General features: G+C 39.4%; 1 protein-coding gene across 1 annotated transcript; it reads left to right on the plus strand.

The window, feature by feature from the left end:
* Window positions 1-10,307: 10,307 nt before the first annotated feature.
* On the plus strand, window positions 10,308-22,468 carry Mageb11 (MAGE family member B11). Its single transcript, NM_001433348.1, has 2 exons — window positions 10,308-10,415; window positions 21,215-22,468. The coding sequence occupies exon 2, from the start codon at window positions 21,259-21,261 to the stop codon at window positions 22,249-22,251; it is 993 nt and encodes a 330-aa protein (NP_001420277.1). The 5' UTR covers window positions 10,308-10,415; window positions 21,215-21,258; the 3' UTR covers window positions 22,252-22,468.
* The last annotated feature ends 2,137 nt before the right edge of the window (window positions 22,469-24,605 follow it).

Here is a 24,605-nt window from a genome sequence, read left to right on the forward strand (position 1 = left end):
CCCCACCCCTATCCCTTTTCCCTCCCCTGTCCCTCTCTCCTTACCCCTGATTTGTGGTTGCTTTCTTCTCCCTCCCAAGTGGGACTGAGGAATCCTCAGTTGGGCCCTTCAGCTTGTTGATCTTTTTGAGTTATGTGAACTTCATCTTGGGTATTCTGTACATTTTTTGGTAATAACTACTTATTAGTGATGATATTTTCTAGTTCCATTCATTAGCCTGAAAAACTCAGGATGTCCTCATTCTTAGTAGCTGAGTAGTATTCTCTTGTATCACATTTTCTTTATCCATTTCTCTGCTGAAGGACATCTGGAGTCTTTCCAGCTTCTGGCTATTATAAATAAGGCTGCTATGAACATAGTGGAGCATGTGTCTTTTTTATATGTTGGAGCATTTTTAGGTACATGTTCAGGATTTTTAAAACTGGGTCCTCAGGTAGTACTATGTCTAATATTCTGAGAAACCTACAAACTGATGTCCAGAGTGATTGCACCTGTTTACAATCCCACTAGCAATGGAGGAGTGCTCCTCTTTCTCCACATCCTTGCCAACATGTGCGGTCACCTGAGGTTTATTTAATTTTTTAATGAAACAAATTATTAAAATTTATTTAAGATTTTAAAAGTTATAAAAATCCAAACTGTTTTATGACTACCTAGATAAAAGTGTTGAAGGGGGATTATTTTGTTTGTTTGTTTGTTTGTTTTGTGTGTTTTTCCATCCTTATTAAATTGGGTGTTTCTTATTTTCATTTCAAATGTTATTCCCTTTCCCAGTTTCCAGGCCAACATCCCCTAACCCCTGCCCGTTCCCTTCTATCCAGTGTTCCCCTCCCCATCCTGCACCAATTACCACCCTCCCCACAAAAATACTGTGCACTGGGGGGTCCAGCATTGTGAGGACCCAGGGCTTCCCCTTCCACTGGTGCCCTTACAAGGCTATTCATTGCTACCTATGCAGTTGGAGTCCAGGGTCAGTCCATGTATAGTCTTTGGGTAGTGGCTTAGTCCCTGGAAGCTCTGGCTGGTGGGCATTGTTGTTCATATGGGGTCTCAATCCCCTTCAGCTCTTCCAGTCCTTTTTCAACAGGGGTCCCATTTTCAGTTCAGCAGTTTGTTTCTGGCATTTGCCTATGTACTTGCTGTATTCTGGCTGTGTCTCTCAGGAGAGATCTACATCCGGCTCCTGTCGGTCTGCACTTCTTTGCTTCATCCATCTTGTCTAATTGGGTGGCTGTATATGTATGGGCCACAGGTGGGGCAGGATCTGAATGGTAGTTCCTTCTGCCTCTGTTCTAAACTTGGCCTCCCTATCCCCTCCTAAGGGTATTCTTGTTCCCCTTTTAAAGAAGGAGTGAAGCAACTGCATTTTGGTCATCCTTCTTGGGTTTCATGTGTTCTGTGCATCTAGGGTAATTTGAGCATTTGGGCTAATATCCACTTATCAATGAGTACATACCATGTGAGTTTTTCTGTGATTGGGTTTCCTCCCTCAGGATGATATTTTCCAGCCCCATCCATTTGCCTATGAATTTCATAAAGTCATTGTTTTTGATAGCTGAGTAGTATTCCACTGTGTAGGTGAACCACATTTTCTGTATTAATCCCTCTGTTGAAGGGCATCTGGGTTCTTTCCAGCTTCTGACTATTATAAATAAGATTGGTATGAATGTAGTGGAGCATGTGTCTTTGTTATATGTTGGAGCATCTTTTGGGTATATGCCCAAGAGAGGTATAGCTGGATCCTCAGGCAGTTCAATGTCCAATTTTCTGAGGAACCTCCAGACTGATTTCCAGAATGGTTTTACCAGTCTGCAATTCCACCAACAATGGAGGAGTGTTCCTCTTTCTCCACATCCTCGACATCATCTGCTGTTGCTGGAGTTTTTGATCTTAGCCATTCTGTTGTGAGGTGAAAACTCAAGGTTGTTTTGATGTGCATTTCCCTTATGAATAAAGATGTTGAACATTTTTTTAGGTGTTTCTAAGCCATTCGGCATTCCTCAGCTGTGAATTCTTTGTTTAGCTATGAAACCACTTTTTAATAGAGTTAATTGTCGCACTGCAGTCTACCTTCAAGAGTTCTTGCTTATTTTGGACATAAGTCCTCTATCAGTTGTAGGATTGGTAAAGATCTTTTCCCAATCTCTTGGTTGCCGTTTTGTCCTAACCACACTGTCCTTTGCCTTACAGAAGCTTTGTAGTTTTATCAGATCCCATTTGTCGATTCTTGATCTTAGAGCATAAGCCATTGTTGTTTTGTTCAGGAAATTTTTTCCAGTGCCCATGTGTTCGAGATGCTGCCCTAGTTTTTCTTCTATTAGTTTGCATGTATCTGGTTTGATGTGGAGGTACTTGATCCACTTGGACTTAAGATTTGTACAGGGTGATAAGCATGGATCGATCTGCATTCTTCTACATGCTGACCTCCAGTTGAACCAGCAACATTTGCTGAACATGCTATCTTTTTTCCATTTGATGGTTTTGGCTCCTTTGTCAAAAATAAAGTTACCATATGTGTGGGTTCATTTCTGAGTCTTCAATTCTATTCCACTGGTCTATCTGTCTGTCTCTGCACCAATACAATACAGTTTTTATCACTATTGCTCTGTAATACTGCTTGAGGTCAGGGATAGTGTTCCCCCAGAAGTTCTTTTATTTTTGAGGATAGTTTTAGCTATCCTGGGTTTTTGTTATTCCAGATGAATTTGCAAATTGTTCTGTCTAACTCAATGAAGAATTGGATTGGAATTTTGATGGGGATTGCTTTGAATCTGTAGATTGCTTTTGGTAAAATGGCTATTTTTCCTTTATTAAACCTGGGCCTGATCTTATAATTGATTTAGTCTTACTCTTTTGCACATTTTAACATAATTTCTCCATTCTGTTCATTTGGTAGTTTATGTTTTGCTGTGAATTTATTTCTTTTTCTGTTTATTTTGTTGCTTGTATGTTTCTTGAACCTTGATATAGATTCTTCCTATAAACAATACAGCCAATGTCCTAGCCTATGAATAAACCCCTAAAAAGATAGATACAATATTCTAGCCTATGAGTAACCTTCTATAAGTCTAATATTTCTTGTTGTTGATCTTAAGTCTGTAGGATATACACTGGTTTTTAGAGGTGTTCTCTGAGTGGCAAGGACTGACATCTCAATAAATGTGAGTAGTGCTCCAAATCAGTGTAAAAAGAATTTCTAGATTCCTGCATGGAAGCATGACCTGTCAATAAAAAAGCTGATGGCTATGGTGGGTTTAATATGCCTAACCTGGGAAATGTCACTATTTGGAGGTGCTTTCTTAACAAGATGTAGAACTCTCAGCTCCTTCAACATCATTCCTGCCTGGATGCTGCTATGCTTCTTACCATGATGATAATGGACAGAACCTCAGAACCAGTAAGCCCGCCTCTATTAAATGTTATCTAGGAGAGTTGCTTTGGTTGTGACATCTCTTCTCAACAATAGAAACTCTAACAAACACAGAAATTGGCACCAGGGACTATTGTGATGGGCCTGACCACGTTTTTATTTAGAGAAATGTGCATTTGGGGACTTTGAATTTGGAAACGAGTGGGATGTTTTTTGTTGGGCTTGATGGGACCTAGTAGGGATATGAAAAACATTGGTGCTAAGTGTTATTTTAACTGTGGAAATATTTTATGGTACAATTTAATCATCACAAGTTGGCTAAAATTTCCCAGAGAACAATTAAAGAAGTTGGCCTCCACATCTAGGACCCTTTGATCTGTTATGCCTGGGTTGAGTGTTAGAAGGCCAGGGACAGAGTAATTTGTTCCCATAGACATTAATGATATTTCCTTCTCTAATAATGCCCTCAATCCCTCTTGCTGAAATTTTTACCGAAGCTGTATTTGAGAAAAAATGGTATAGAAAACCGCAAGACAGATAAGCATATAAGAGCAACACCATCATATACTAGAAAGCTAGAGATGTGTTATTCAGGTTGAGGTTGCTTCCATAGCTGACACTGTGTCATACAGCCGCAGTCACAACCACATCTCCCATTAAAGTCTTGCTTTGTTCCAATATTTTCCTCACTTTGAAGTTTTGGAATGGTAATATATATCCTATAATGTTGGAGGTGTGTGATATGATTTTTTATTTTGATTTTATATGGGATAATGTTAAAAGAGGGCATGAATCATCGATGACATTTTAAACTTTAGATTTGTAATATTGTTGATTCTACTATAGAACATGGGGACTTATGAACTTGTACTAAATATGTTTTACTTTATGTTCTGGCTAAATATTGTACCCATTGACTCTTGTTTCGATCAGCCTATGGGGACCAGGGAGTGGAATGTAGTAGTTTAAATATTCTTGGCCTACTGTGTTGAACTATTAGGAGGTATGGCCTTGGAACAGATGTGGTCTTCTTGGAGGAAGTGTGTCACTATGGGAGTGGACTTTGAGAAAGCTTCCTCCTAACTGCCTGAGGATATGTATCTTCTTTTGGTCGCCTTCAGTTAAGGTACAGATTTCTCAGCTTCTCCTGCACTGTGCCTGCCTGAACATTGCCATGCTCCCACCTTGATGATAATAGATTGAACCTCTGAAATTGTAAGCAAGTCACAATTAAATGTTACCCTTTATAAGAATTATCTTGGTCATAGTGTCTGTTGGTCGCAGCAATAAAACCCTAACACAATGGCCTATTAGCAGAAGGCCAGAAATAGAAGGCGGGAGTTATAACAGGGAGAGAGAAACTCTGGAAGATAGTCAGATATAGGGATATTCTCCACCCAGATACTGCAGGGATGGATATATGAAACTGAGGAGAGAAACCAGTCATGTGGCCTACATGGGATAGAACAAACAGGTTATATAAGTTATGAGCTACTTGGAAAAAAAAGCTCAAGCTTATGTTGTAGGCATTTATTTATAAATAGTTAAGTCTCAGAGTCATTATTTGAGAATTAGACTGTGGGTAGAAAAGCTTGTGGTTACATTGAGCCATTCCTAGTCTGTGCTCTTCCTCCTGCTTGTAGCATAAGATTCCAGTTCTCAGTTCTCAGTTCCAGTTGCCAAGTCTGCCTGTTACTACACCTGTCAATCATGCTGGTGATGGACGTATTCTTCTACAACTGAGTACAAATCTGTAAGTTACTTCTGCAATGGTATTTTACCATAGCAATAAAAGATAACAAATCCAGAAAGTGTTGTAGTGGGGCAGATAGAGGTATCTTTTTTCTGGGGTCGTGGTTGTAGGATGCTACATGGTTCCTAGTGTTAGTTTTGTGGTTGAGTGTCTGGAACTTAGGCAAATTAGAGTTGTGGGTTGTAATCAGATATACAGTCCAAAGTACACCATATAGGACTAGAGATATGTTGTAGATGGGGTGGCTGACAAATAGGAAGCTTTGTAAACTGGGTCTATCATTCTCTGACCAGAGGATCCTCCTGGAGGTCTCCAGTCTCTTCCATAGTGGCATGATAGACATGGCAAAACTGTTCAATTGACACATATTTCTCAGTAGAGAAGCTACATTCAATAAAATAAGTATTATTCATGAGATATCCCTTTTATTTTACTTTTCAACAGAATTTGTTGTTATGTAAAATAAGAAGGAATAAGAATGAAGAGTGTTTTTTTCTCCACTGTTTTCCTGTATTTCATTTCAGTGGTTTAAAAAAATACATGTACAGATAAAATACTATGAATTGCATGTACATGTAGATCTATTTTCTTTTAATTTATTCAGGCCATCTATTTCCATTGTGTTGTGAGGGTTGTTTTGATTTGATTTTTGCTGCCTCTTTGTAAGTTATTCTTAAAATCAAGAATAAATTGTGCCCAGTAATATGCTATGGTTTACCTTAACCCCCTTCCATAGGGCAATAACATGCAAATAAAAGCAAATTGACAATCAATGCAGTTGATGAGAATAACTGTAATCTCTTAAGATGATTATCAATAAAAGAAGCACAAAATTTCCTCCTTCAGATGTTATTATCTTTCTCATTTTCATTCAATACTAAAGAGAACTTTCTTTGAATGCCATTTACATCTTGTAAAACTGAATGATTTTCTCAATTACAACAAGCCAAGCATGATTTAGGAAAGCAAAACTTGAAGAATTACATTAAAATAGTGAAATTTGTTTGTCTTTTTAAGCAATGGCTTTATTTTAAAATGGCTTTATTTTAAAATCCAATTGACAGTTTATAAATGAATAATAGTTATACCACAATGAAACAGTGAGTATAAACAAAGATGAGCATACTGCCCATATAGAAATTCATCTAACAATATTTAATTGGAAGGAAATAAACATTTAACCTATTTATTCCAAAGTGATCTCCTGTAGTTTTTTTTTTCATCAACCATTACTATGCCTATGTTTCCTATTGACAAAAGCTGACTAAATATTATCCTAGTGTAATTTTCTTGTAGCATTAATTATAAATGTCTGACTAGAATAATGTGAAAGCAAAATCTCATTTGGAAAACTGATCCCATTGAGTGCATACTAATAAATTAAAATCAACAGCTGAGAAACCAAACACTTTCTTACAAATGGAAATATCTTTCTTCATCCACTTGAGCTGGCATGTCATAAATATACAGTCTAGGGTTTTATTTATATAGCACATTTATGTTATTAATATATTAAATATACTATTACAAGTAATATAGGGTAATATACCATATTATCTTCATATCAAAACTGTTAAATTGTGGTTCAGTAATCAAGTTGACATATTTGTATGCTTGATGGTCAGAAGTTAAATAAGTTTAATGAAAAGGGAAAAGATGGATACAGTACACAATGAAATACCACATTGAAAAATGAACAAAATAAATTTTCTGTTTTTGATTTGCAAGATACTGTCCTTGATGGAACCTAGGTAAAGGGCTCAGAAGTTCTTTCTATATTGTTCTCACAGGAATATGTAACTCAAAAATTATCTCAAGCTAAATTTGCTTTAAAAATACAGGAACACATATATCTTGTAGTTCATGAAACCAGTGAAATAACCCTGCAAGAGCTGGGAAATAAGATAAACCAAAATTGCACAATGAAACAATCACTGAAAAAAAAAAAAAAAGAAACAATCACTCGCATATTTTCTTTCAGAAACCAAGATTGCTTTGTCGAATGGAGTTTCAAATATCCTAAATCTTTTAATTCTACTTTAGCATGAAGTTCTCAAGCCTGGATATAATTTTATTCATCATTAGAATTTCAGTAAAGTACATATATATTTTCTGGTTTAGTTTTTGTTAAGGCATAAGAAGAGCATTGCATAAAAAGCATAGTCTAAAAAACCCATGCAAACATACACCCATGCATGTGATGGTTTGAATGAGAATGCTCCCCATACAATCTCAAAGAAAAAAATCCACATGATCACTTTATTAGATGCTGAAGAAGCATTTGAAAAAATTCAACACCCCTTCATGCTAAAAGTCATAGCAAGATCAGGAATCAAGGCCCATACCTAAACATAATAAAAGCGATATACATCAAACCAGTAGCCAACATCAAAGTAGAAGGAGAGAAACTTCAAGCAATTCCACTAAAAAGAGAGACTAGACAAGGGACTGTCCACTCTCTCCCTATTTATTCAATATTATGCTCAAATTCCTAGTCAAAGCAATCAGACAACCAAAGGAGGTCAAAGGGATATAAATTGGAAAGGAAGAAGTCAAAATATCACTATTTGCAGATGATATGATAGTATATTTAAGTGACCCCAAAAGTTCCACCAGAGAACTACTAAGCCTGATAAACAACTTCAGCAAAGTTGCTGGGTATAAAATTAACTCAAATAAATCAGGAGCCTTCCTCTACTCAAAGGAGAAACAGGCTGAAATAGAAATTGTGGAAATAAGACCCTTTATAATAATCACAAATAATATAAAATACCTCAGTGTGACTCTAACCTAGCAAGTGAAAGATCTGTATGATGAGAACTTCAAGTCTCTGAAGAAAGAAATTGAGAAGATCTCAGAAGATGGAAAGAACTTCCATGCTCATGGATTGGCTGGATTAATATAGTAAAAATGGCCATTTTGTCAAAAGGAATCTACAGATTCAATGAAATCTCCCTCAGAATTCCAACTCAATTCTTCGTACAGTTCAAAAGATCAATTTGTAAATTAATTTGGAAAAACAAAAAACCCAGGATAGTGAAAACTATCCTGCACTATAAAGGAATTTCTGGGGAAATCACCATTCCTGACTTCAAGCAGTATTACAGAGCAATAGTCATAAAAATTTCATAGTATTGGTACAGAGACAGGCATGTAGATCAATGTACTAGAATTGAAGATCCAGAAATGAACTCACACAACTATGGTCATTTGATCTTTGACAAAGGAACTAAAATCATCCGGTGGAAAAAAAGATAGCATTTTCAACAAATAGTACTGGTTCAACTGGAGGTCAGCATGTAGAAGAATGCAAATTGATCCAGTCTTATCACCCTGTATAAAGCTTAAGTTCAAATGGATAATGGACCTCCACATAAAACCAGATACACTCAAGCTAATAGAAAAAAAAAAGTGGGGAAGAGCCTTGAACACACCTGGACACAGGGAAAATTTTCCTGAACAAAACACCAATGGCTTATGCTCTAAAATTAAGAATTGACAAATGGAACCTCATAAAACTGCAAACATTCTATAAGGCAAAAGACACTGTCATTAGGACAAAAAGGCAACCAACAGGTTGGAAAAAGATCTTTACCCATCCTACATCTGATAGAGGGCTAATATCCAATATGTACAAAGAACTCAATAAGTTAGAATTCGGAGCATCAAATAACCCTATTAAAAATGGGGCACAGAGCTAAACAAAGAATTCTCAGCTGAGGAATATCAAATGACTGAGAAGTACATAAATAAATGTTCAATACTCAGTCATCAGGGAAATTCAAATCAAAATAACCCTGAGATTCCACCTGAGACTGTCAGAATGGCTCAGATCAAAAATTCAAGGGACAACAGATGCTCACAAGGATGTAGAGAAAAGGGGACACTCCTCCATTGTTGGTGGAATTGAAAGATAGTACAACCACTCTGGAAATCAGTCTGGAGGTTCCTCAGAAAATTGGACATTGTACAGCCTGAGACTCACCTGTACCCTTCCTGGGCATATACCCAAATGATGCTCTAACATACAACAAAGACAACTGCTTCACTATGTTCATATCAGGTTTAGGACTTCTCTGGTGGAATTTTTGGGGTCACTTAACTAAACAATCATCTCACCTGCAAATAGTGAAATTTTGACTTCTTCCTTTTCAATTTGTATCCTTTGACTTCCCACAAAATGTGGTGTTCTTAGCCAGAATAATAAGAACCAAAGAAAAAAAGTATTTGAACAATGATATGTAGAAAAGAATGTGTCGTAACAACATGGACCCTGTACATAGTCAATGTGCAATGAAGGTATTCAACGAATTCAAATTATTGAGATCTGTAAATTCCTGTACTTAAATTCCTTGACATCATTTTTTAAATATTTCAGAACTGGGATAACTTGAAGGCTTAGTGGTTAAAGGAGCTTGCTGCTAAGGTTGAGAACCTGAGTTGAATACCCAGGACCCACACAGTGAAAAGAAAAACAAAGCTGATTATGAACTTTGTTACCTGAGCAGGAAGCTCAGAATGGGGGTGGGACACACACACATGCAGGAGCACACACAAACAAGCACACATGCAGGTTGCATTCACAGACAGTCACATACAGAGTATTTATATATTTATACATAATATTTTAGCAGTAACATAAAAAATTTATTCTACCTGATTAAAAAATATAGAATACACAAGCAGTATATAATTTCTCTGAAAGTCATCTCCTATTCTATGATATCTGCTTGGTTAGTTTGCTGGGGCATGCCCATCACTTTGAAGACACATGACTATTTTTTTAAAATTTGAAGACACATTTAACGAGTTTTTATAAATGCAGCATTCGGCATGAAATCTCTTAAGAGATGGCAATCATCGTATAGACCAGGATAAATTATGTCCTGAGAACACTGTGCTACTTACTGAAGATTTTCCTTCAAGTGCATTTTTTGGATGAAGTGGCTCCTGCAGGCCAACTTCTATGATAAAGCACTCAGAGAGTAAAAACCTTGCAGGAATGGCCGAGAGCTTGGCCCAAAATGTTACAATGTACCCGAAGATGTCGGTTGCTAGGCTGTTCGTATATTGCACCTCGTGCCAGAGGAGGCGCCAGAGACGTGAACCTCCCCGTGAGCCTCTCTCCAGGATGCTCTCATTGGTCTTTGAGTGGGTGGGCGGTCATTTCCTAGTTAAGGCTTTGGAGTCCAGTGGCGTGGGATTAAGGTGACACCATAACCGTGCTCTGCTCAAGGTTGGTTTTCCCCTCGCAGAAAAAAGAAACAAGGCTAAGAATCTGCCAGAGTCAAGGTAAGGAGGTGAAAGAAAGTGGGTGCGAGTGTTATGCCAGTGAACAAAACCCCCTTTAAAAGGAGCATCTTTATCCCAGAGTAATGTCCTTAGGAAAGTGCTCCTCTTCCACCCTGGGATCTAGGAAATGGCAGATGGTCTCAACAGTCTTTCTTCACATCTCTCAAGCCTTCTCACAGAAGCTCCCTGTTGGTGCTGCCTGTGGATTTTAAGAAGGGAATCCTCCTTGTCTCCCAGCCCCACCCCCACCCCTGCCCCCAAGCTAAGCTTTGTGCCCAGGTAAGATGCCCTCATCGATGAGGGCACCACTAATTCCTTCTGTAGAATAACCTCAGGAGAGAAGATGCCCCCTCTGTCCTAATCATCTCACTTACCACTGACTCCTCCTCCATCTTCTTCCCTTATCTCATCCTCTCCGTCCCTTCCACCCTCTCTCCTTCCTTTCTCATCCAATATCCTGCTTACATCTTCTTTTACCACTCCCAGACCTTTCCCTCTAAAAAACCCCTCCTCTTACCAGATCCTCCAGTCCTGACCATTCGCCACTCCTGTCTGTTGTTTCAGCTTCTCTGATCCCTCCTAAATCATCTTTCTCCTACCGCCCCTCATTTTCTTGCCTATTTCTTTTTCCCACTATGTTCCTATGCAATTATCCTTCAGTTTCCTATATATCCTAACCTCTTCCATCCCTTCTGCCCTCCCTTTCTTCTGTATGTTCTCCTCCCTCTCCTTCTTACCCCTCCTCCCTCTCCTTCTTACCCTCCTCCCTCTCCTTCTTACCCCTCCTCCGTCTCCTTCTTACCCCTCCTCCCTTTCCTCCTTACCCCTCCTCCCTTTCCATCTTTCTCTTCCTAACCTTCCTAGTCCCCAATTATTTCATTCTCCCTTCACTTCCCTCATCACTTCTGGATTCTACCTTCTATTTTCCTTCCCTATTTACCTTTCTTTCCTTCTAGTTTCTCCTCCATCTGCTCCCTTATTTCTTTCCCCATTCCCCCTCCTCATCTCCTTCCTTATCATTTCTTCTTTTCTCACCCCTTCCCTCCTCTATCCCTCCTTTTTCTACTCCTCTCCTCCCTCTTACCCCTCATTCCTTTCCCTCTTTCTCTTCCTCCTAACCTTTCTCTTCCCATTGCCCCTTCAGTCACTTTTCCCTACCTTCTCTTTCCTCCTCCCTCTCTTCCTTCACTGCCATCACATTTTCACCTCCGTTTATTCTTCTCTAGTCCCCTTCCTTTTCCTCCAGTCTTTTCTCTGTCTTCCCCTCAGCCCTGTCCCTATGTACCTCTTTTTCCTTTCCCTATTGCCACTCCTTTGATCCTCTTTTGTATTCCCTCTGCCCTCCTTTACCACTTTCATTTCTTCTCTTTCCTTACCCCATTGCCACAGCAGCTTCTCTCCCTAGCCTCCTCTGTTTATCTCTTCACTTCTTCTTCCTTTCTGCCCTCTCCTCCTCCCCTCTTCTCTCCTTCCTTCCATTCCTTCTTCTCATTTGCCTTATCCATCCTCCTGTTCCTTGTTCTCTCCCCTCTTCTCTCCTATCTTCTCTCACCTCTTCTCTTTCCCTCTTCTTCATCCCCTTTTCTGTTCTCCCTCCTATCTCTCTACCCTCTCTTCTCTTTACCCTGCCACTATATTTCCCCTCCTCCCTTCCACCCTCTCACATTTTTCCCTCTTCTCAGTCTTTCCTCCTCTCCCTTTCTTGTTCCCACCTCCCTTTCCCTATGGGCAGGCCTTTCCCCTCTTCTCACTCCCCTTCCTCCTCTCTTCCTCCTCTCTTCCTTCTTCCTTCCTCACTGGATTCCTTTTTACACCTCCCTCTCCCCTATCACCCTCATTTCTCTTTCAGGTTCTCCTTTCTTCCACCTTAACAGTCCCCCCTTTCTTCTCCCCCACCTCCACCTTTCCTTATTCTCCACTTTATATACCTTCCTCTGTTTTTCCTCCTTCCCTTCTCCATCCTTTTTGTTTTACCTCTCTTCATTGATCCCTATCCCAAATTTCCTGCTTCTTCTTCTCTTTCTTTCCCCTTCCCTGTTCTCCCTTCCTTTCCTTCTGCTTTTCTTTTATCCCCATCCTAGTGCTACTCACTCCTTATACCACTTCCTATTTATTTCTACTCCCCTTTCCCTGTTCTCCTTCACTCCCCACTCCCTCTGTTCCTTTCTTCATGTTTCCTTCTCTTCTACTTCATACCCTTCCCTCCTTTGCCTATTCCAATTCCCCACCTTCCTTCGTCCCCTTGTATCTCTCTCCTTGTGTCCTTCCCTCTTACCTCCTCCCTTTCCTCATTTACCCTTCAACTTCTCTCCATTCCTTCCTCCCTTCCTTCTTTCTTCTCTACCACTTTCTTCCCTTTTCTTCCCTTTGCCTTTCCCTCTCCCCTGTTCTCTGTCCCTGCCTCATACCCTCTTCTTTTCCATCTTCTACCCTGCATTTTCCTGTTCTCCCTTCCTCCTCCCTACATTTTCTCCTTCTCTCCCATCTCTTCCTTGATTTCATCACTTTTCCCCTTCTTTATCCTCCCCCCTTCCTTCCTTTTCTCTTCCTTCCTCCCACAATTTTATCTTTCCTCATCCCTCCCTTCTTTCTGCCCAAGTCCTCCATTTCCCTCCTTTTCCCTCCCCTCTATTTCCTTTATTCCCTCCCCTGTTTCTGTGGCTATTTTCTCCTTTCTCCTTGGCACTTCTGCCCACTAACACATTCCTGAGCTTACCTAACACTCTCACTGCCTTTCTATTCTCTATGATCCTTCCCCTCTCCCTCTGCTCACCCTGTACTCATCCTCCTGTCCTCTGTGCCTCCCTTATTGCTGCTCCTTCCTCCATTCCTTTCCTTCTCTCTCCTTCCAATTTCTCATCTCAACCTTTCCTTTCCCTCTTCCCTCCTCATCCCCTCATCCCTGTTCCTCACCTATTTCCTGTACTCCTTCCCTTATGATCCTACCTATCTTCACAGCTCTTTCTGTCCTAAACCCTCTGCAGCTTCCTGCTCTTTCTTCTTCTGGTCCTGCACTTATGTCTAGGTTTTCCCCTCTCCCTGCTTCCATTCCTGTTTCCTCGCCCAGTCTCCTCCCGCCCTGTCTCTTTATTCCCTTCCTATGTCAACTTTGCTCCCCACTGCGTTCAACCACCTTTACTCTACCTTCTGTCTTTCCCATTATACCTCATTCCTCCCTCCTCTCTTCCACTTCTCTCCTACTTCATCTGCCTACTTCTTTTCTGTTCCTTTCCCTCCCCTTTCTCTTTTCACCCTCTCTTTTCCTCCCCTACTTCTTTCCTTGCTTCTCCTGCCTACTGTTTATGCAATGCATTCACACCTCCCTCCCTTACTCACTCTTTCATGCCCTATAATCACATTCCCCTCAATATATATTATGCTTTTCTCAAACTTCCTCTTCCCTTCACATTCCCTCATCAGTCCCCCACAATCCCTTTAGCTTCCTCTATCCTCACCTTTACTGTCACACTCTCAAATAAACAACCCTTTATATTAGTCTTAGAATACCAAGGAGGAGATATCAACCAAAGACATTCTCTTGATCACACCATGCAACTATTTTTTTTCTTTTTTTTTTTCCAGAGCTGGGGACCGAACCCAGGGCCTTGTGCTTGCTAGGCAAGCACACTACCACTGAGCCAAATCCCCACCCCCCCCATGCAACCATTAAAAGAAAAAAAAACTAGTATCCTATATCAGAGTTGCTAGTCTAAAAAGCCTCAGAGTTAACTATAAGCCACATCCTAGGTCTCAGTTTAGGACCATCTCAGGCTAACACCTATACAATCACAAAAGCTTTGCCCTTGTTTTCAGGCTTAATCCACATTAGAGATAAATAGTAACACATTAAGTTTCCCCACCATTTGGCAAATCTAAAAAAACCTACACACTACCCAAAATACATTCCATTATTATTATTATTATTATTATTATTATTATTATTATTATCATTATCATTATTACTACTACTACTACTACTACTACTACTGTTGCTGCTGCTGCTACTGCTGCTACTACTACTACTACTACTACTACTACTACTATATTTACCTCCCAAATGTTGACCCCCTCCTTGTCTCCCTTCCCAGAGCTCTTATCCCCATCACTGTTCCCCATTGCCCCTGAGAGGGTGCTAATCTATGGGCATCCTCCTACACCAGGACATCAAGACTCTACAGGATAAATCACACGCTTTCCCACTGAGTCAATCCTCTGCTACATATATGCCAGGGCCCTCACACCAGACCCTGTATGATATTTGGTTGGTGGCTTAGACTCGGGAACTCTCATGGTTTCCAGATTAGTTAAAACTGTTCGTCTTCCTACTGGGTTGCCATCCCATCAAGTTCCTCCAATCCATCCTCTAACTCTTCCACCTCAGTCCAATACTTGTCTGTGATTATCGGATTTTGTTTCAGCCAGCTGCTGGTAGAATCTCTCAGAGGACAACCATACCAGTAATCCTGCCATGGTTTGGTTCCTGCCCATGGGATAAATCTCAAGTTGGGCAGGTTGGCCATTTCTTCAGTCTTTGCTACATTTTTGAACCTGCATTTATTTGAGACAGGAACAGTTTTGGGTTAAAAATTATGAAGGTGGGATTCCCATCCCTCCATTGGGGATATTGGAGGATATGGAACTCTTGAGGTTCCATATCCACACTGTTAGTCATTTCTTCTAAGTCACTCACATTGAGTCCTTGAGACCTCCCCCATCCCAGGTATCTGGGGGTTTCTATAGGTTCCCCCATCTCCTAACCCTAATTCCCACAACAGCATAGTTCTATTCATTCTCCTGGTCCTCTGGACTTCTCTCCAGTCTCTGCCCATACCCAAACCTTCTCACTCTTTCCCCTTTCCCATCCCCTTTCCCAGCCAGGTTCCTCCCTCTCCCTGTCTCCTATGATTATTTTGTTCCCCTTACTAAGTGAGATTGAAATATCCTTGCTTGGTCTTTCCTTCATGTAAAACTTATTGCAGTCTGTGGGATATATTGTAGTTATTCTTTACCTTTTGGCTAATACACGCTTATAAGTGAATATATATGCATGTCCATTTGGGTCTAGGTTACTTCATTTAGAATGATACTTTCTATTTCCATCCATTTGACTGCAAAATCATGATATCCTTGTTTTTAATAGTTGAATAGTATTCCATTGTGAAAATTAACTACATTTTCAGTATCCAATCTTCAGTTGAGGAACATCTGGGTTGCTTCTAGTTTCTGACTAATACAAATACGGCTGCAATGAAGATAGTGGAACACATGTCCTTGTCATATCATGGAGCATCTTTTGGATATATGCCTAGGAGCAGTACTGCTGGTTCTTTAAGTAGTATTTCTATTTTTTCTGAGAAACTGTTTGCAACAGTTTGTGATTCCACCAACAATGGAGGAGTCTTCTTCTTTTTTTTTATCTTTATTAAATTGAGAATTTCTTATTTACATTTCAAATGCCATTCCCGGTTTCCAAGCCAACATCCCCCTAACCCCTCCCCCTCACCTTCTACATGAGTGTTCCCCTCCCCATCTTCCCCCCATTACCGCAATTCTCAGCAGCATTTTCTTTCACTTGAATTTTTGTTCTTAGCCATTCTGATTGATGTAAGGTAGAGAGTCTCAGGGTGATTTTGATTAAATTTCCTTGAGGAATAAAGATGTTGAAGATTTCTTTTTTTCCTCATTTTTACATTTTATTTGTCAATCAGAGAACAGTTTTTCAATCCATTTGCCTATGAATTTCATGAAGTCATTGTTTTTGATAGCTGAGTAGTAATCGATTGTGTAGATGTACCACATTTTCTGTATCCATTCCTCTGTTGAAGGGCATCTGGGTTCTCTTGAGCCTCTGGCTATTATAAACAAGGCTGCTATGAACATGAACATAGTGGAGCATGTGTCTTTGGTTGTTATGTTGGAGCATGTTTTGGGTATATGCCCAGTAGTGGTATAGCTGTGACCACAGTTAGTACTATGTCCAATTTTCTGAGGAACCACAACACTTATTTCCAGAGTGGTTATACCAGCTTACAATCCCACCAATAGTGGAGGAGGGTTCCTCTTTGTCCACATCCCCACCAGCATCTGCTGTCACCTGAGCATTTGATATTAGCTATTCTGACTGGTGTGAGGTAGAATCTCAAGGTAGTTTTGATTTGCATTTCCCTGATGACTGAAGATGTTGAACAGTTTTTAAGTGTTCCTCAGCCTTGCAAGATTGCTTAGTTGAGAATTTTCCGTTTAGCTCTGTGACCCATTTTTAATAGGGTTATTTGGTTCTCTGGAGTCAAACTTCTTGAGTTCTTTGTATAATTTGGATATTAGCCCTCTATAGGACATAGGGTTGGTAAAGATCTTTTTACAATCTGTGGGTTGCCGTTTTGTCCTATTGACAGTGTCCTTTGCCTTATAGAAGCTTTGCAGTTTTATGAGATCTCATTTGTCGATTCTTGATCTTAGAGCATAAGCCATTGGTGTTTTGTTCAGGAAATTTTCTCCAGTGCCCATGAGTTTGAGATGCTTCCCCAATTTTTCTTCTATTAGTTTGAGTGTATCTGGTTTGATGTGGAGGTCCTTGATCCACTTGGACTTAAGATTTGTACAGGGTGATAATAATGGATCGATCTGCATTCTTCTACATGCTGACTTCCAGTAGAACCAGCACCATTTGCTGAAAATGCTATCTTTTTTCCATTGGATGGTTTTGACTTCTTTGTCAAAAATCAAGTGAACATAGGTGTGTAGGTTCATTTCTGGGTCTTCAATTCTATTCCACTGGTCTATCTGCCTGTCTCTGTACCAATACCATACAGTTTTTATCACTACTGCTCTGTAATACTGCTTGAGTTCAGGGATAGTGATTCCCCAGAAGTCCTTTTATTGTTGAGGATAGTTTTAGCTATCCTGGGTTTTTGTTATTCCAGATGAATTTGCAAATTGTTCTGTCTAACTCTCTGAAGAATTGGATTGGTATTTTGATGGGGATTGCATTGAATCTGTAGATCGCTTTTAGTAAAATGACCATTTTTACTATATTAATCCTGCCAATCCATGAGCATGGGGGAGATCTTTCCATCTTCTGTGATCTTCTTCAATTTCTTTCTTCAGAGACTTGAAGTTCATATCATACAGAACTTTCACTTGCTTGTTTAAAGTCACATTATTTGGGACTATTATGAAGGGTGTCGTTTCCCTAATTTCTTTCTCGGCTTGTTTCTCTTTTGTGTAGAGGAAGGCTACTGATTTATTTGAGTTAATTTTATACCCAGCCACTTTGCTGAAGGTGTTTATCAGGTTTAGTAGTTCTCTGGTAGAACTTTTGGGATCACTTAAATATACTATCATATCATCTGCAAATATTGATATTTTTACTTCTTTTCCAATCTATATCCATTTGATCTTTTGTTGTCTGATTGCTCTGGCTAGAACTTCAAGAACTATATTAAATAAGTAGGGAGAGAGTGGGCAGCCGTGTCTAGTCCTGATTTTAGTGGTATTGCTTCAAGTTTCTCTCCATTTAGTTTATTGTTAGCTACTGGTTTGCTGTATATGGCTTTTACTATGTTTAGATATGGGCCTTGAATTCCTATTCTTTCCAGGACTTTTATCATGAAGGGGTGCTGAATTTTGTCAAATGCTTTCTCAGCATCTAATGAAATGCTCATGTGGTTTTGTTCTTTCAGTTTGTTTATATAATGGATTACGTTGATCGTTTTCCGTATATTATACCATCCCTGCATGCATGGGATGAAGCCTACTTGATCATGGTGAATGATTGTTTTGATGTGCTCTGGGATTCGGTTTGCCAGAATTTTATTGAGTATTTTTGCATCGATATTCATAAGGGAAATTGGTCTGAAGATCTCTTTCTTTGTTGGGTCTTTGTGTGGTTTAGGTATAAGAGTAATTGTGGCTTCATAAAAGGAATTTGGTAGTGCTCCATCTGTTTCAATTTTGTGGAATAATTTGGATAGTATTGGTATGAGTTCTTCTATAAAGGTCTGATAGAATTCTGTACTGAACCCATCTGGACCTGGGCTCTTTTTGGTTGGGAGACCTTTAATGACTGCTTCTATTTCTTTAGGAGTTATGGGGTTATTTAAATGGGTTTTCTGTTCCTGATTTAACTTTGTTATGTATAGTGTTTTTAAGCTTTTTCTTTTCTCTATGTTAATCCTATTGGTCCATGAGCATGAAAGGTCTTTTCATCTTCTGAGGTCTTCTTTGATTTCTTTCTTCAGGGACCTAAAGTTCTTGTCATACAGACCTTTCAAGAGAACCTTTAACATTAAGCAGGGGTCATATTTCTTCTCAAGTAAGCTTGTAAGGAGATTCTACAGAAAGAACTATAGTGCATTTTTCATTTTTTATTCACTTTACATCCCAATCAATAGCTGTCCTCCTTCCATTCCCCTTCCCAGAGACCCTCCCCCATCTTCCCCTTTCCTTCTCCTCTGAGATAGTGGAGGCCCCCTTTGGGTGTCTCCCCAACCTGTCATACCAAGTCTCTGAGGCCAGGCAAGACACCCAATTTAAAAGAACAGATTCCACAGACATGCAGCAGCTTTAGAGATAGCCCCCACTCCCTTTGTTCATGACCCACATGAAGACTGACTGAGCTGCACAGCGCATGCACACACACACACACACACACACACACACACACATATATATATATACATATATATATATATATATATATATATATATATATATATATATATATATGAATACTAGGTCTAGACCATGCTTGCTCTTTGATTGGTAGTTCAGTCTCTGAGAGCCCCCAAGGGTCCAGGCTTTGGTCTTCTTGTGTAATTCCAATCTTGTTCATGTCCTTTAATCTTTCCACAACTCTTTCTCAGCCTAGAGAAACCTTAGATTTCATCATCATTCTACTCATTTGCACATGCACACATGCATGCTTGCAAACACACACACACACACACACACACACACAAACACACACACAAACACACGCACAAGACAGGCACCCTTACTCTCTTTTATGGCCCATCACAGAAAAGAACCCTACTGCCACTCAAGCCACACTTTTCTGCTCAGGGTTCATAAGTCCTAAGAAGAATTAGAATAGCTAGCTCTGTAGTCTGAAGAAGGTAGAAGCAAATAAAAATGGGGAACCCAATTCACTAGAGCAGAGCAGTCTACCATAGCAATAGGAATTGAGAAGAAACAGAAATAAGCGACACCCTGTTTTGTTCCTAGGCCAAATATGGCACTAGAATATACATGAACACTCTGTTCTTATTTTGTAATATCAGAAATCTGAGCATCTTGAACCAAAGTGTTTGGGGATTTAGTTCAGCTAAAGTAGTACCATGCCCTGAATAGAATTAAAAGAGTAATGCAACAAGTGTTCTAAGGAAATTGCTGTTCCTAGAAGACTCAATGGCTCACTGCCTGTTCTTGTTACAATCCCTGAGAGGTATGCCATTTGTCCAATTTTGACAAGAAGAGTCTCCAGGATATGAAGGGGCTTTGGTGTGAGAAAAACCCCATATAAGGACAGAAATTGATATAAAGACCCAATGGAAGGACCCAGGGAGCCAACATCTTCTCTTCTAGCAGCTTGATTAGTGTATACAATAATGATGGGACAAATGAAAAATTGCCTCCCATTAGTTGGATTATAGTTGTAATAATGTCAAATGATGTTCTGAATATGTTTGTGAAATCTACTACGTGAGAATTTATAGATATTTCCAGAAGATTAAAAAATACAACTTGAGTGTATGCTATACTACAGAAGCCATCCCTTCTTGATAGACAATAGCAGAGAGTGAAGAGGCCACATTACCCTCCTAGGAATTCTTAAGTGATATTAGCAGTAAGGAAGTATTTCTAAGGAAATGAAGGGTCATGGGTCAAGGCAAATTCTGAAAGGACCATTGATACATTCAATATTTGAAGGTCCAGGATGGAGCCTTTCAGGATAAGACTGCATATCATTTCAATGAAATTATAAGGTACTTTTAGTTTGTTTCCAGTTTATTGTTGACTATGTTTTCTGGTATTGCATGCTAAGAAGCACTCTATCAATGAGGTCTATCTATTTTCCTCCTTTTACATTTTTATTTTGAGATGGAGTATGACTAAGTTTCCAGGTGCCTATGGACTCTCTTTGTAGCCCAGTCAGATCTTGAACTTGTGTTCCTCCTCCTCCACCTAAACCACCAATCCCAGAACTTTGCATTAAATATAAAAGAATACCAATTTTACATGTGGAAGTACATCTTCCAGTGAGCAGAAGAAAATTATATCAAGTGCAATGGGGAGAATAGGTGAGAACACTGAATAAGAGACAAATCCTTACTGAAGTACCCTTGACAGAGAGGGTCCCACATAGCTTAGTATCTGCTTTAAATTTTCTTATAGGAATAATATACTGATAAGCTTCATTGCTGTTTCCTCTAGGGTCTCAGGGACATATTGATATTTTAGTTTGACGTTACAGCTTCAAACAGCAGTAGAGACAGACCTAGGACTTGCCAACAGTTCATGTAATTATTATCGCTGAGAAGTGACAGGATCCTCACATCCCCAAGCAAGAGATTTCCACTGTTCATCTTTGTCACCATTTCTGGGCAATAAAGTCCACGGTAGCAAACAACAGCCTAAAATGTACTTTCACTTACTATACTGAGTATGAGCAAGTTATAACTGAAGTTCTCTATGTTCCTAGAACAGCATTTCCATAGAAACTTTTGCCATCAGAAATAACCAAAAGGAGCCCTCCTTCTGGTGAAGTTGCTTATGCCACATTCTTCTGTCTCCCTTAGGTGCCTCCATCTCTAGCATCCTGCTGTTATATTAATCAGTCATCATGCCTCGAGGTCAAAAGAGTAAGCTAAATGTTCGAGGGACACACCGCCAAGCCATAAATTATGCTCAGGCTTTTGAAGATGCTAAGGAAACAGTAGAGCCAACAGAAGAGTCTTCTTCTGAATCAGGTGGTACCTTTGAGGTGCCAGAAAAGCAATCAGTGTCCACCATGAATATTGATCTCTTTTCTATATTAGATGGCAGTTCTACTGATCTTGATGATGCCGAAAGTCTTTTTAGGAATTACCACACCATTAATAATCAAGATCTTCTAGCCAGAAAGGTCCTAGTGCTAGTGCAGATTCTCCTTAAAAACTACAAAATAAAGCAGCTTACCACAATGGAAGATATGATGCAGGTTATTGATAAGGAGGAAATCAATGACTTCCCTGAGATGCTCCGGAAAGCTGCTGAGAGGCTTGCTGATGTCTTTGCTGTTGAACTGAGGGAAGTTGAATCAAGCCGACGGGTGTATGATCTTATCAGTAAACTGAAACTACCCAACAATGGGAGGGTTCGTGCTGGCCAGGGCTTTCCAAAGACGGGATTCCTGATGACTGTACTGGGCATAATCTTCATGAGTGGCAACTGTGCCCGAGAAGAAGACATCTGGAGAACACTAAGATATATGGGTGTGTATTCTGGAAAGAAGCACCAAATCTATGGAGAGCCCCGGAAGCTCATCACTCAAAATTTTGTGAAGCTAAAGTATTTGGAGTACCGGCAGGTCGCCAACAGTAATCCTCCACAATATGAGTTCCTGTGGGGTCCCAAAGCATATGCTGAAACCAACAAGATGACCATCCTAAAGTTTGTGGCTAAGGTCAATGATATCCCCCCTAGTTGCTTCCCAGATCTTTATGAAGAAGCTTTAAAAGATGATCAAGGGAAGAATCAAAGCAACCGTAATGTCAGCTCTGCCATTTGTCCCAAAGCTAGGGCATTTACATTTGTGATGTGTCCAGGGTTTGCTTGCTTCCCTGCCCAAGTTTAAAGGAAAAAGATATAGCAGTAGAAGAAGAATTTCCTTGAAAACATGAAACGAAGCACAGAGAAAACAGGTTAAGGTAATAAGAGGATAGAAATCAAAACATGAGTAAGCATTGCTTTTTTAGTTGCTTTTGTTCTGTTTGATGAAGGTAAATGTTTGAAAACTTTCTCCCTGTCTGTTGTTAAGAAAATAGAAAAAAAATAAATGTTTCTCAATTAGATTTCATTTATTTACTGTTATTTCTGTTCCCTTGATTTATTTTTGGTACAGGGTTCCACTCAGTTCAGACTGCCCTCGAACTTGACATGTATGTGTTCTTGATCTTCAGATACTCCTGCTTTCGTATCCCTTGTAGTAGGATTAGAGGTACGCACTACTATACCTGGCTCACTGAACATTTCATGAGCATATCTTATTTGTTTGATTTTATAGTAGTATTAGGATGCTAAGACAAAAAAAACCAAAAAAATAAAAAAGAAAACAAGGTTCTCTTCATAGAATTTGTCCTCCTTTTATTGAAATGGATTCTTTCCTCATAAATGTTCTGATTATAAGTTTTCCCACCCTCTTCCCCTCCAATTTCCTCTTTCTCCTCTTCTCTCATCCAGATACACTCCCTTTCTGTCTCTCATTAGAAAACAAACAGGTTTCTAATGGAATATAATATAATATAATTAATATAATATAATATAATATAATAAATATAATATAGTATAACCAAAAACTGACAGTCAGAAATTGGACAAAACAAACAGAAGGAAAAGAGTCCAAGAGGAGGCAAAAGAAACAGAGACCCACTTGTTTGCACACTCAGGAATCCCATAAAACTACAAATTGAAAATCATAATACATACACAAAAGACACAGAGGGAAAATAGAGAAAATGTATATAAATAAAAATAAATAAATGTGTAAAAATAAATTAAACATAAGATTTCTTTTAAAAGGAAGAGCCCTGACATGACATTATGACACACGGAAGCTCTAAAGATGCCACTGAGTTCTTTTTCTTTGGCCATCTACTGCTGGGCATGCCATTTCCCCAATGAGTTTTCCTTGGAGTAAGTGAATTTTTCATTTGCAAGTGGCTGTAAATTTCTCCTCATAGTAAGTTTGAATGTCTAAACTTGTTATACCACCAGTAAGATGATGAAGATCCTTATGCTTGAAGGTACAGTGGAAGACCATTTCCTCCTGATCCTGGGAAGTGGTATAAGTGTACAAGGAAATGGTATGAAACCACCATGTCATCAGATAGTGTGCCTAGATATTGACAGAGAAATCCCCTAAACTCTATGCTTCCTTCTTTGACAAAGTCATTGCAATGTTGGTGTTGGTGGGGACAGAACGTTAACAGAAATTTAATTTTCAAATTCTGAAGTCTGGGAGTTTAAGTTCATTACTGAGGAAGCTATCCACCTGTGCTTGCAGACAGTTGCCTTCAAGTTTTCACCTCAGTGAGAGGCAGCAAGAGAGAGGGGAGAAGGCCAGAGAGGGCTGAAATAATTTTGTAGTTTTACAAGAAAACTTTCTGAAAATAAATAACAAGGTTGGCTAATGGAGTGAAAATGCAAGAAAATGTGTGGATATATATTTGTACCATATATATGAGACGTAGTCCTTATAACCTTCTTAGTACTTTAAATTAAACAAGGGTTCATACAGACATGCAAACAGCCTAGCACAATGCAAATTGTAAAGTGGAAAATGGAAGAAGCAAAGAGACCTAATTCTAGTGCTTATCTGAAGTTAGTGAAATACAAGCTGCTTTCTTTGCTTTGCAGAGGCATTTTAGTATGAAGGGCCACATGTGTTCACTTATGCTTTTCTTGCTTGTGCTTTCCTTGTCATATTTCAATGAAAATTGCTAAGCACAATGGTAAGTTCACTTTTCCTCTGTATTTTCTGATCTCCCCCACACCACCCCTGTAGTTTTGAACCTTCAAATTTAATTCTAAATTATTTTGCTAATTTTCATATAGTATGAGACAAGGACTGATTCATTCTTTTTTTTTTGTGTACACACAGACACACACACACACACTTTTTACTCTTATCCATCAGTGTATTAATTTATTCACTTTACACCCTGATATCAGCCCCCTTCTCTTCCCAATACCCACTCAGATATATCTCCCCCACTCTTCCACTTCTTCTCTAACAAGAAAGAGGCCACCACTGGACACCAACACACCCCGGCATATCAAATCACTGCAGAACTAGACATATACTCTCACACAGGGGCCAGAGAAAGGAGCCCAGTTAGGGGAATGGGATTCACAGAGAGGCACCAGAGACACTCTCCCACTTGTTGGGAGACCTGCATAAAAATCAAGCTGTGCATATGCTACTTATGT

This window comes from Rattus norvegicus, chromosome X (genome assembly GCF_021556685.1).
Source record: "Rattus norvegicus strain SHRSP/BbbUtx chromosome X, alternate assembly SHRSP_T2T, whole genome shotgun sequence".
NCBI classification, from domain to species: domain Eukaryota; kingdom Metazoa; phylum Chordata; class Mammalia; order Rodentia; family Muridae; genus Rattus; species Rattus norvegicus.

Excerpts from the sequence above, each read along its gene's own strand:
- Mageb11 (NM_001433348.1), top strand. The coding sequence starts at position 21,259 with ATGCCTCGAGGTCAAAAGAGTAAGCTAAATGTTCGAGGGACACACCGC.